Source organism: Gobio gobio (assembly GCF_949357685.1).
Source record: "Gobio gobio genome assembly, chromosome: 9".
NCBI classification, from domain to species: Eukaryota; Metazoa; Chordata; class Actinopteri; order Cypriniformes; family Gobionidae; genus Gobio; species Gobio gobio.
The window spans coordinates 10,955,171-10,967,866 of record NC_137115.1 but is presented as its reverse complement, the minus strand read 5'-3'; the positions used below and the strand labels follow the sequence as shown (position 1 = coordinate 10,967,866).

The following is a 12,696-nucleotide window of genomic DNA, read 5'->3' as shown; positions in this document are numbered from 1 at the left end:
TACATTATGCATAAATATTACACAAATGCTGTTCTGAAAATGAACAGAGAAAAACATTGGGAAGAACACCCGGGTTCTGTGTGAATGGTGTAATTTTTGCGCCACTAACTTCACCAACCAGAATTGTAAAAACCACTAACATAGCATCTGCCAATAGTTGATAAATATGCGTAGTCCCGCCCCAGACTCACGCTATTGGTTGAGCTGCTGTTGCTATGTCAGGCTGGTCGGATTCTTAAATAAACAGAGAAATGTTTTGAAAGCGCCACAGTGTTGACGCTTTTCAGTCAACCTGCAAATAGTTGTCTCTGCATACAAGGTTACAAGAAAGTATTTTAACACTTGATGAAATGCATTCAAGTCTGCATTAAGTCATTTGAAATCTATTTGCTCTGTTAGCGCACCTTACTAATCTTGTTGTGAACAATTAATCTGGGCAAGTTAATTGCAAGTCTTCAGTCAAATGGATTTCTATCTCTGATTGGCTTAAACGTTCTTACCCACATCTGTCTAACCGTCAGTCAGTATGCTGCGAGCTAGAGATGGCGAGGAGGTACGCTAAAATCAAGAATCTTCCTCTATTTTATCTTATTCAATATTCATTTTCATCTGGAAATGCGTCACAATACTTCCAGTTCACACAGACTTTAAGAAATATAGTCTCAGCCTTAAAGGAGCCACAGTCTGCTCAGTAACCACTTGATGCATTTTCTGACAAAAATGGAAAGTGCTTTCTTGGTCTGGCAAGCTCTTATCTGATAGTCTGGCTTTATGCAACTAATACGCAACAATTTCAGAGAACCTTCCCTTAAAACTGATTTTGCACGTTACATTTTAGTATTTTCTTTTCTAAGAATAGGTGATTCTTGGCTAAAATAAGCTACCATTTGGGCCAGGCTTTATGCCGATACTCAAAAGTCTGGCTAAGCACGAATATAACTCGCCTATATTTCAGATTTCACATTGAAATATGATGTAAGTACTCACAAACAGTCTCTCTCTCACACACACTTTCAGTTTCAGATTTGCGTTAATTTCACAGCTATCAAAACATGCCCGAGAGATTCTTACCATAAATATATCATAAAGCGAGCAGAACAGTCATAAACACTCACACTCAGAGTTTATCTTCAGACAGCTCATTGTGACATATTTCCTTATCTATCACCCCTCCCGTCTTCCGTCTGCAGGATCTTATCAGATTGCTTTGCAGCAGTCAGCATTTAGAGAAACACATTATACCTTATGCGTTTTTGGGCTGAAAGCTGTTTCAGAGGCCCTGTCCTGAAACAGGTTATGAATATTATAGCAACAGTTTAGAAAGGAGGCAGGCAAATTCTGCTTTAAGGGGGGAAAAAAACCTTTGACAAACAATACAACCTAAGCCAGGACCCATCGGTCTTGGCTAAAACAAGGCAAAATGTGGGCTGTCAGTGAAAATGTAATAGACGTCTAACCATAACCCAAGAATAGACTAGTCATCAACGCATAGAACATGTCAAAGAAATGAAACCAACACTTTGTAATCACTGTTGACTTTGCTTACATTATGGAATATCATACAAATGATTTTGGCAAAAAAAGGCATGTAACCAAATTCAGGGTTATTTTGGCTAGAAGTGGGTTACTCATAGCCAGACTATATCGGTTTTAAACGAGATGGTGAAATGACAGCTTTTGCTATCTGGGGAGTTAGGTTTTGCGTGAAATTGTTTGAGGATCGAGGCAGTGGTGTGTGTTGTTGAGGGTTGTATGTTTGGTAATTAAACTTTTAGTAGTCACTGCCCTGCTTTGTGTCATGCCTGACAAGTCGTGGGGCAGTCATTGGGGCAGTCGTTGGGGCAGTCGTTGGGGCAGTCGTTGGGGCAGTCGTTGGGGCAGTCGTTGGGGCAGTCGTTGGGGCAGTCGTTGGGGCAGTTGTGGCCTAATGGTTAGAGAGTAAGACTTGTAACCCGAAGGTGGTGGGTTCGTGTCTCAGGTTCGGTGGGGGGAGTGGATAACCAGTGCTCTCTTCCACCCTTAATACCACGACTGAGGAGAGACCCTTGAGCAAGGCACCAAACCCCCAACTGCTCCCCGGCAAATTTGATCTAATATTTGATGTTTGATGTTTTTATGTAAAAGTATGGTATTTCGGGTAAAAGGCGCCCCTGCTGTTGTGGCTAAAGGCACCATATTTAACATGATAATTAATAACTGACTTTATATTACTTTTCCATTTGTTGACATGACATGGGTAGATTCAGATTGTAAATATATATATATATATATATATATATATATATATATATATATATATATATATATATATACAGTATATATATATATATATATATATATTAATTTGGGTGTCCACCTTAGAGATGAATCACCATATTTATAATGAAACCATCATATTAAAATAAAATATGATATTAATCATATCATATAATAAAATATAATTTATTGCTACTACTGTAAATCTATATTCAATTATTATGGGATCTCCTTCAATGCTTTCAGAATCTTTAAAATTATTTTGTTTCTATATTTTTAAAATATTATATTAAAATATATTTATATATGAACATATTTTAATGACAGCATGTTTATTGATTTTTCAAGTATCAACTTAGACATTAATAAAAACATTTTATTTTAGCTAAAGTATTTGTATCAATACTGTGAGCCCTGTGAGGTAAAATCCCCCTCACCACCCCACACATTTATAGAATTTTCTAACAAAATAAACCACTCTGTTGATCCATAAATGTGAAATACAAACATATATTTTTTTCCATACATTATGGGAGTAATGAAAAGGCACATTTTTTCTTTTTTTTTTTGTACGCTACTATAATTATACTAAATTACTATAACAGTATCACTGTTTTATTTGTTTGTTTTTTGGTGAGGAAATTCTGTATTTCTGTATTGTAATTGATCTGCAAAGAAGAACTTATACATTTGGTAATTCTATTATGAAGTGGATGTAGCAGTAAACTGTTTATGCCGCAATTATATAGAATTAAATTAATGTGCCTAGACAGTTGGGTATTTTGAACAACTTCAGACGTGGCTCATCCAATCAGGTTGAAAACTATGCGTTTTATAATTGAACACAATGCTTATGCATGATCTATTCTGCTCTGACTGAGACTTCACTTGATTTCTTCCATGTTTGATGACCTGAATAAATGGTGCGTTTCATTGTTTGGAAGCTTTATTGTACTAGCGGATCGACTGTTTCATATCTCTTGCGCTGAAAACACTAACGTCAGAAGGTTCCTAGTTGAAAGGTCCCTATAAAGGACACCACCAATTTATCGAGACACTGAAAGACATGGCAGATTGGCTGTCATTGAGATGGAAGGAAGGAACTTGTTAAGTGGGAACAAGATGATCTGAGGTGTCTGGTGCCTGGGGAGGCATCGTTATTCTGATCTCTGATAAGAAGCAAGGAGAACATCTGCCACTAGCACACCAAAGATTGTGACCTCTGTCTTGCTCTTGAGGTAGAACAAGGCATGTTTAGGCTCGCTGGGCAGCTGAAGCATGAAGTTAAGAATCAGGCCACAATCAGGTAGGACACTACAGTTAAAGACTCAGGGTAGCCACATAGCAAGTCAGACTCCACATTTTTCTTGATCGGTTTGTCCTAGTCTCTTGGAATCCAACTTCACGTTCAGCAACCCAGAACTGAAAGAGTGGCAGCAAAACAAGCAGATATGGCGTATCTGCTTTTTGTCCTGTTTGTTTTCTCCATTTCAAAACTCTGCCTCTGTCCTTAGGCAACATTCAGGCCTGTAAGGGCCCGTTCAGTCGTTTTGTAGTACCACCCTTCACGTCTGCCGGGTTGAGATGTGTAGTTCTTGAAGTATGCCTGGTATGTTTGGTTTGTTATAACACTGTAGATTAAATCGGTCCTCGTAATAACAGCTGATCTACTGATTTCCCAACCTTACCCAACGTTGAGTTGGTTTTGTCTCTTTTTTTCCCATATGGCTGAACTAAAAAATGTCATCTATTTGTTTTTCTCAGGTTGAATGGATCACTTCCCAACAATATTGAAATCAAGAACAACACCCTGTTCTTCAAAGGCCCGGTGACCTACGAGCTCGGAGGAACGTACGTCTGCGATGCCACCAATAGCATCGGAACACGCTCTGGATTGGTAGAGGTCAACGTGACGGGTAAGTTGTGGATGCTTATTCCGAGTTTCTGTGTGTGTGTGTTGTGGCTGGGAGAGCTTTAACCAGGGCCCAGACGATTGTAGCTCCAGAAATGTGAGTTTTGTAAGAGTTGAACATTTCATGTAGGCCCTACAGCTAGTCAACATGAGCGAATTAAAAGAAAATCCTTTATTATACATACTCATTTTCTATCTCAATACGGTGAGCACAAAAAGTATTTGAACACTAAAAGAGATACTTCACCCAGTTCATCCTCTAATTGTTCCAAACCTGTATAAATTTCTTTGTTCTGCTGAACACAGGAAGATATCTTGAAGAATGTTGTGGGTTAGCCTGGATGCCAGCCGAACTTAGCCCCGCCCATAACATTTGAGGTCAGGAAGTTCTTGATCCGACTTGATCTGTTGTGGAGCAACTATGCTCGAACCAGAGCTGTTTGGACCAATCAAATTGTCAGGGCGGGGTTTATATGATGATGGACAGATTATCAACAGTAACGTAATCATCCACGTCACCAAAGAGTGCTTGGGTTGAATTGTACTGTCGAGTTCTAATCCTAAATGGAGAACTTCGTATATGCATTCACTTTTACTATTTCTTGCAAAAATTATGATCGTGTTGGTAACTCCGTGTATCCTTAAATTCTTTTTACAACACCGGCAAAGATCGTTTACACTTATCTTCTTCTTCTTCCAGCGTGCGTGAAGCTCAGTTCTGTTGACAACTATGTGTCGCTTAACATACGTCTCTTACTCCGTTGCTCTGATTGGTTGTAGATCTATCCAATTGAGTACAGAGGCATTTTCTTTCCTGGTTCGGTTGAAACACGACCCATAATCACACCCCAATGGAGCAGTATCAGACTCATATTCTGACTAGAATCAGAGTATGACGACGTCAGGCTAGTTGTGGGGCATTATTGACTTACATAGGATTTTTCTAAATATCTTCTTTTGTGTTAAGAAATTCGTTCAGGTTTGGAACAACTTGAGAGTGAGTAAATGATGACAGAATTTTCATTTTTGGGTGAACTATCCCTTTAATCTAAGGGTTTTTGAACCTTTTCAATCGATCATCTTAAAAGGGACCACATTCCTAAAACATAAACCTATATATTATAATGTAAATATATATATTTGTATTTTTAAATATAATTTTGTTCTGTTTAAACCAACTTTCAAAAGTGATCCTAACAAATTACTTTTTGTGATAGTTCAACATCTAATGCTGTTGACAATGGTTCAACATCGAATGCTGTTGACATTCAGACATTTGTGTCGGTGACTTCAGTGTCAAAATACTTTACGTGCTGCGTTCTGCATGTTAAAGCCTGCACATACATTTTTTACACACCGTGCTGCTCTTATGGAGGTTGGCCTCCTACCTATTGGTCTATTAGTACATCCTGACAGCGAAGAGGAAGAAAATGCTGTCATTTCCTTTTCTTTAATTTCTCAGTCACATCATACCAGGCTGCCAGCACCCACAATATTCTCTCACACACACAGATGCTGAGATAAAGAATAAAGCGCCCTGTCATTTTCTCCCCAAAATAACATCACAGTTTTGTTGCCTCTTTAGTATTGATCACAGGCACTTTGCAACAAACTCACATTTCTCCAAGCTACTTTCGTCTCCCACATCTTCTCCGTCTTCGCCGCCTTTTCTTGGGTGAAAACAAGAACTACAAATGAAAACAGAGCAAAACTGGAGCCGTTCCTCTGCCTTCATTCTAATTGTCATATCAAACACCTGTAGTTCACTCCGCAGGCTTTGCAATACATTAAGAACAAAAGACAGTAATGAAAGGAGGTTATGGTGCTCTAGATTGCCAAGCAGAACCTCAAAATTGGTCCAATATTTGAAGAAAGCGTAGGCATCTGCAGTTTTGTTCTGATAATAGCTTGTACGCTTCTCTCTTTGCTTCATCGGAGAGCTGCTAACATGCATTGCTTTGCATGCTGGAGTCAGCGGCTCGGCTTTTCTCTGTCATTGCATTTATTTGTGTGCGTGGGTGTGTTTGCGCCTAAACTTTCAGGCCTTCCTCGTCCCGCAGCGTCTCAGCTGGCGTTTCTGGTGATGTGTTTGGGACGCGGTGATGTCATCTCGTTCCGTGACAGGTTTTGATGATACGCTCCACAGGCACGGGCAAAGCGTTAATGGAAGTCTGAATGGCTGATATTGAATGAGGAGTGGTGAAGGAAAATATTCTACAGGCAGGAAATTTCTGCCGCTTATATGTATAGAGCACCTCTGCTTTGGAAGAGATTCTGTTGATCGTTTTATAAAATTGCAATGCAGCAACTGGTGAGAGTTCAGCAATAGGTCATGATGCGAGTTGACAGAACTTTGGTACTTTGCAGTGAAACATTTTATTGCTCTTTTTATAGCTATATCTTCTTTGAGTTATCTGATATATTCCACTTAAGTCTCAACTCAGATGTTTCTCCAAGAAAGAACACAATTGAGACAATTATTGGCATACATGAACCCTATAAAGCAGGGGTATTCAACTAAAATTTAAAGAGGTTCAGTTAGAGAAAATGTCTTGAAGCAAAGGTTTGGAAGATCATAATGTCTAACTAGTTAGTGTGATATATATTTAAGTAGCCTAGTAGTTGTATCAACATCTGCATGTAATCAATACCTGACTGTCAAATCAAATGAATTCAGTACAATTCAATAACGTTTTGACAATATTTATTGTCACGTAACATAGAACTGAACATGTGTATGACTGTAGATACAGTATGTATAACGTTCTCTCATTAAATAAATAAAAGGGCTAGATTTCAAAATAAGAGAAAATAAATAAAATGTGAAAATTGTGTATGTTCAAATAAAGTGCTTAACTTCAGAAAAATAAAACAAAGGGAGGAACAGCTTGAATTTCCCCTTTTCTGTTTCTCATCTTGACTTAACAGTCTCAACCAATTTTACATATAATGAATCTCAACACATCTTAACAAATGAACAGTTTTAGAGTATCACTTTCTTTCCCTCTTATATCCCACTCCCCCGTTTTTTTCTCAGTGAAAGAATTGAGCTCTAACTTGGCTTGCCAGAATTTTAAACCTGGGCTTGAACGGAGTCAGGGCCATTCTCATACACACGTGGAGATGCTCAATTTCTCAGTTTCACTCGATTGTTTCTAGTTCATGTTTAACTTGCCTCTAACTCTGTCATCTGTCTGCACAGTAGTCGCAATGTTTATTGTTTACCGCCTTGAAAACATAGACTTGATTGGCTGAGTGGTACCATGTGGGATGGCTTAACTAGCATGCAATTGGTGTGTGCGGTTCCACTACCACTACCGTAAATACTACAAAAGAATGCACCGGTTAAAATAGCAGCGCTCTTTCAGGTTTTAACCTTCTGTTTGGGTCTGTATGGGACGGCTTCTGGGTCCAGACCCGGACCGCGGTCTGCCTGTTAGTGACCTATGCTATAAAGCCTAGTGGATCATATTTGATACGCAAAATTCTAAAAGGCCAATCAATTATCAACAATCATGACCAAAATTTTTCTACTACATGCCTTCTTATGCTTTTTTAGCAAATAAAAGCTAACCCCACCCCCACTGCAATAAAATCTACAAAGCTGTGATCATAAATTAAGCATTTAAAGATTATCTTAATAAGATTGGTGTGTATATAGACTGACATATTTATGATTTTGTTATGCATTTTATGTAAGTAGTCTCTCTACTAAGCTATCAGAATATCATTTTGCTTTTTGAGCATATAAGTATTAGCATATTTTTGGACCTCTGAATAAAACTGAGGTGTTTTTTCCTCGAGTATGAGCTCCATATTCTCCAACATCATACTATACGAGCCATAAAAGTGTGATATATCAAATATGATACTCAACTAAAAACACATATGCAAACTTTTTTAGACACTGTTACAGGGTTTATAGTATATCTAAGATAATTTGGTCTTTGAGTTTGGTGATTGAGTTCATATCGACGATTACTATTTTGTAGCATGGAAAATCTGAGAATATTTTGAGACATTGCGGAGATCTCTTCTGAAACTGAAAAGACACATTCAGGTGAGATTACTGGAGTAATTTTCTTTGGAAACAAATATTATAAACTTGAACAAAAGTCTCCATTTTCACTCTAGGAGAAACAATTGAGCTGCATCTCATTTGTGAAACACCTTTCCTATGGGTTCAGAAAATTATGATCGGTTTGTTAATTGTTTCTCCTAGAGTGAAAAACGTTATTCTCATAAGGTTGCACTTCTCCTCTTCTCTCCTTCTTGCTCGTCAAAGGTCGCCAGCAGAACATGCACTGAAAGCCTTATTTGTTCTTTCCGACCTCTGTTTGGCAATGCCTGGGGATTGTTTCCGCATTGCATGTGCCCATTTGATGATAGATCCCTCCTCTACGGCAATGTCTATCCTTTGATGGATCATTCCATCCAGAGGTCGTTGAACCTCTGTCTCTCTCCCTCTCTGGTTGTGGGAGAGCTCACAGATATTGAAGGATCAAAATGATACTTACGAAGAAAGATTGTATTCCATAAGTGTGTACTTTTTCATTTTTGTGTTATGTAACTATAGCAAGATTGATTTTTGTGGGGAATATGAACACTGTGGTGTACAACATGTCAACTTCTGGCTCAACAAGTGGCGTGAGTTTGAGGCTATTTGGTTGGCTGAACAATGGGAGACATTTCTGGGAAATAATCATTCGTTTTGCTGTTTTGTCTGGTGCCGCCAGTGGTGCAGAAATGACACACTGCAGCTTTACATATTCTATACGCTGTGCTGTGTCTGCAGTGTTGAATCTTTCAATTCCATCATGCCTTTTTATGAGTTCATTATAGTTTTATTTGTAGTCACAACTTCCATGGCAGCAGCTGTTCTCCCTTTATGACTCCATATTAATCTCATTCACATTCCTGCGAGTATTTCATTAATAACCATGACTGAGATATTCGGCCTACGCACAGTGCACTGAGAACTGTAGTCGCTGTGCGCTTGCAGCAGAATCCTTTGTTTTAAAGTCAACATGAAATCAAAATGGACCTATTTACTTTCTTAATGCGCATTCCTGGTCTTTTAGTAATGATTCATGAGTCCAAAAATGTTTGTTACCATTTATTTAAGTGTAATAACTTCGGAAACGACTTTACTTTTTGGCTGACTTTTCAACCCTACAGCCATGTGGTTCCATTCTGGTGTGTAACGGCTACTCCAATCAATGCCCGATGAATACAATCAAGTCCCGCCCTACTTATTTTTATGGATGAATATCTTGACTCAAAATTAACTAAAAAAAACGCCAGTTTATGAAAGTAAAATGGGCTGCATATGGTTCATGCTAACTTTAAGGCAAGTTTACATGCAGTTTTTGAGATTTTAGGCTATTTGACTTTACATATCGTGTTGTATCAGACTAGTTGAAAGAAAACATTTGAACTCTTTACCCGCCAGCATTTTTTTAAAAGTTGTAAGCCACCCAATAGTGTTTTTGATCATTTTCACAAAAATGTAATGGCCCCAAGAATATTTTGTTGTATGAATATCTGTACATGAAATATATCTATATAATATATATAAATATCGTTTTTTGAGATATTGCATATATTGATATATCGCATTTTTTCAAGACTACGATGTGCACAAGCTATGCTTTTATCACTTGTTTCGGCTCCTTTTTTGTCTGTGTTTTGATCCGGAGAGTCTACTCTTTCAGAAGATACGTAATAGCGCCCCCTACCGTATAACAGTGTAAAAGCTGACTAACAGATAATGTCATCAATTGCGGAGGAAGCGTTAAATACACTTTTAAGTGTTTTATTGTACTTTATTTATTTGTGTCTATGGATTTCAAATACATATATTTAGAGGCTGTTTTCACAAAAAAAAAAAAATCCTGCACTGAGCCAGAAATATGTACTTAGATGCACCAGTCTTTACAGTTGTATTCATATACGTATATAATTTTACAGATCGGTTTGTTAATATATTACTTGTTTTTGACAGTATTTTCTGATTTTTGAAGTGATGAAAAAGAGGGCCCAAAAAAAAACAAAAAAAAAACTTTGACTAATATGTAAACCAAAATGAAAAGAAAATAATTTTGAACCTGGCTTTATCCAGTGTTCAGATTTCTCTTCTGGAAATATATGCAAATTATTGCAAATTTAATTAGATAATGTCTAATTTGCATATTTAACAGCATTTCAGGAAAAAAAAATTGAATTCTTAATGTAATCAATCAACTGGGGAAGTATGGTGATATCTGTTACACAAAAAAATGAAGCCTTTTTTAAGATTTCCGCATTTCAATTAATAGTAAAATTCCATCAAATTGAACTGAATAATCCTTACACATTTTTTTCAATGTGCAAGGATTATTCAATTTGATGGAATTTTTTTCTATTAATTGAAATGTAGAAATCTTAAAAAAAAAAAAGGCTTCATTTTTTTGAGTGTAGTTTTACCTTATTCACCTGGGATGTAATCTAATCACATTCGGTCCAGATTCAATTCGGAACCTTATTGACTGTCTGTAAATTTTCACCGCTGCAGCTCTGCGGTCCCTGTAGTTTTGTACCACCGCTCGCATGGCCAAAAACGAGATGCTAATAAGGCTTTCCATCTGTCCTTATCATGACTAGAGGGAAACCTCTCCACGGAAGAGCACATATGGGATATTACAGCCTCATTCTCATGGCAAGAGTGGAAGTGATACCTCTGGCAAAAGCAGCCCACTCAAACACTGTAAAACCAGTGTTCTGCGCTCATTCAGCTCCACACACATTGCCCCTAAAAGGGTCCGCGTGAGAATCGAAGCCTCCACGTGACCGACTCCCACAGTAATGGCAAATGTGGAGTCCGTGCCAGAGGGACGCAGCCTATGCCGAGCAACACGTCTCTGCCCTGGCTTCTTGTGAACTGCATAAGCGGTTGTCCATTGTTCGCCTGCCTGCACCTGGGAGAGGGAGGGCTTTGTGTGTGGAGAGCGTGGCAAGGCTGGCACGCCTTTGCAGGAGCTTGCAACAGCTGCGAGACTGTGTGGAAGAGATGATAACATTGTGAAGAAGAAGCTGTGGAGATCTCAAAGAGAGAGATTCTCGACTCTTCAACAGCTGCGCTCTCTTTCTAATTCTTTCTGTCTGTTTCTTTAGCTTGTGACCAACACATTTTTCTTTCTTTCTTTCTTTCTACCAGTGTTAATCCCGTCAGCAAAATTGGTGTCAAAAAAGTTTTGTCGTCTTTTTTGTTTTTGCAAAAATTAAGATGAGATGAAAGAAGCATCATGATGACAATAAAATTATCTTAAACAAAGGAAAATGTAGATAGAATTCAATTCAAACAATTCATTAATATTTCATATAGATAACATAATATAAACTTAAGTTTGCATATACAATATCTACACTTTAGAGTCAAAATGTTGGAATAATTAAGATTGTTTAATGTTTATCTGATGAAAAATACAGTAAAAACTGTAATATTGTGAAATATTATTACACTTTTAAATATCTGTTTTCTATTTTATTATATTTTAAAATGTAAATTATTATTGTGATGGCAAAGCTTTTTAGCAGCCAGACTTCAAAATCATTCTAATATGCTAATTTTGTGTGCTGTTATTAATAAAGGTTCTTATTATTACCATTTATTACTGTTGAAAACTTAACTCTTTTTGCTGCTTAACTTTTTTTTTCCAAGATTCTTTGATGAATTGAACGCTCAAAAGACCAGCATTTAAAAAAATATTTAAATCTTTTGTAAAATTATACATAAAATGTTAGGTGTTCTTGGTGACTTTTTTTTACCCCAAACATTTGAATGTTAGTGTATCATGGTTTCCACAAAATAGTAAAAAAACTGTTTTCAACATTGATAATAAAAAATATATATTTCTTGAGATGAAAATTAGCATGTCATCATAGGAATAAATAACATTTTAACATATATTAAAGGGGACATGAACTGCATTGTTTTATTGTTTTATAATGTTATCTGTGGTGCACTAATAATGTTAGTATGGTTTTTACATTTAAAAAAAAAAATCATAATTTAGAAATAAAAGGCATTTTTCCTACCCTGATTTTAGCCTCTGATTCGATCGCTCTGTTTGAAGGGGCGTGTCTACTGTGAGACTTCAGTGTAAACAAGTATGGGGTCTCTGTGGAATAAGAGTGTGGGCGTTTTGATTTACTGACACATAGACAAAGAACATCTGACTGTACATTAATCATTACATATCAGAAATCACTGGTCACAGATCAGGCATTAGAATTAGCACGATTACTTACATGAAATTGCATTACTGCCAAGTCCATAACGTAAAAGTCTGTTTTGCAAAGTCTGCGCCGAACTTGTGACTGATTTACCAAAGAATCCACAGTGAAATGTACTGCATTCAAATAAATAAAGATCAACTGAGAGATTCACATTGTTGAAAATAAATAAAATACCACCTTCCTTCCATTAGGATCCTTTGGAATGTAATGTCATTTGTAGCCTATCCTGTATTGCTCTTCTCTCCTCGTCA

General features: G+C 37.2%; 1 protein-coding gene across 6 annotated transcripts in view; it reads left to right on the top strand.

The window, feature by feature from the left end:
- nectin1b (nectin cell adhesion molecule 1b) overlaps window positions 1-12,696 on the top strand; it is a 313,306-nt gene that overhangs the window by 85,369 nt on the left and 215,241 nt on the right. For all 6 annotated transcript variants that reach the window (XR_013817234.1, XM_079825765.1, XM_079825763.1 and 3 more), the window contains exon 5: window positions 4,021-4,172. Coding sequence is in view for 5 of the 6 variants with exons in the window: in XM_079825765.1 (XP_079681891.1) it covers window positions 4,021-4,172 (152 nt within the window). In the remaining variant the exon portion in view is untranslated. The remainder of the gene's footprint in view (window positions 1-4,020; window positions 4,173-12,696) is intronic.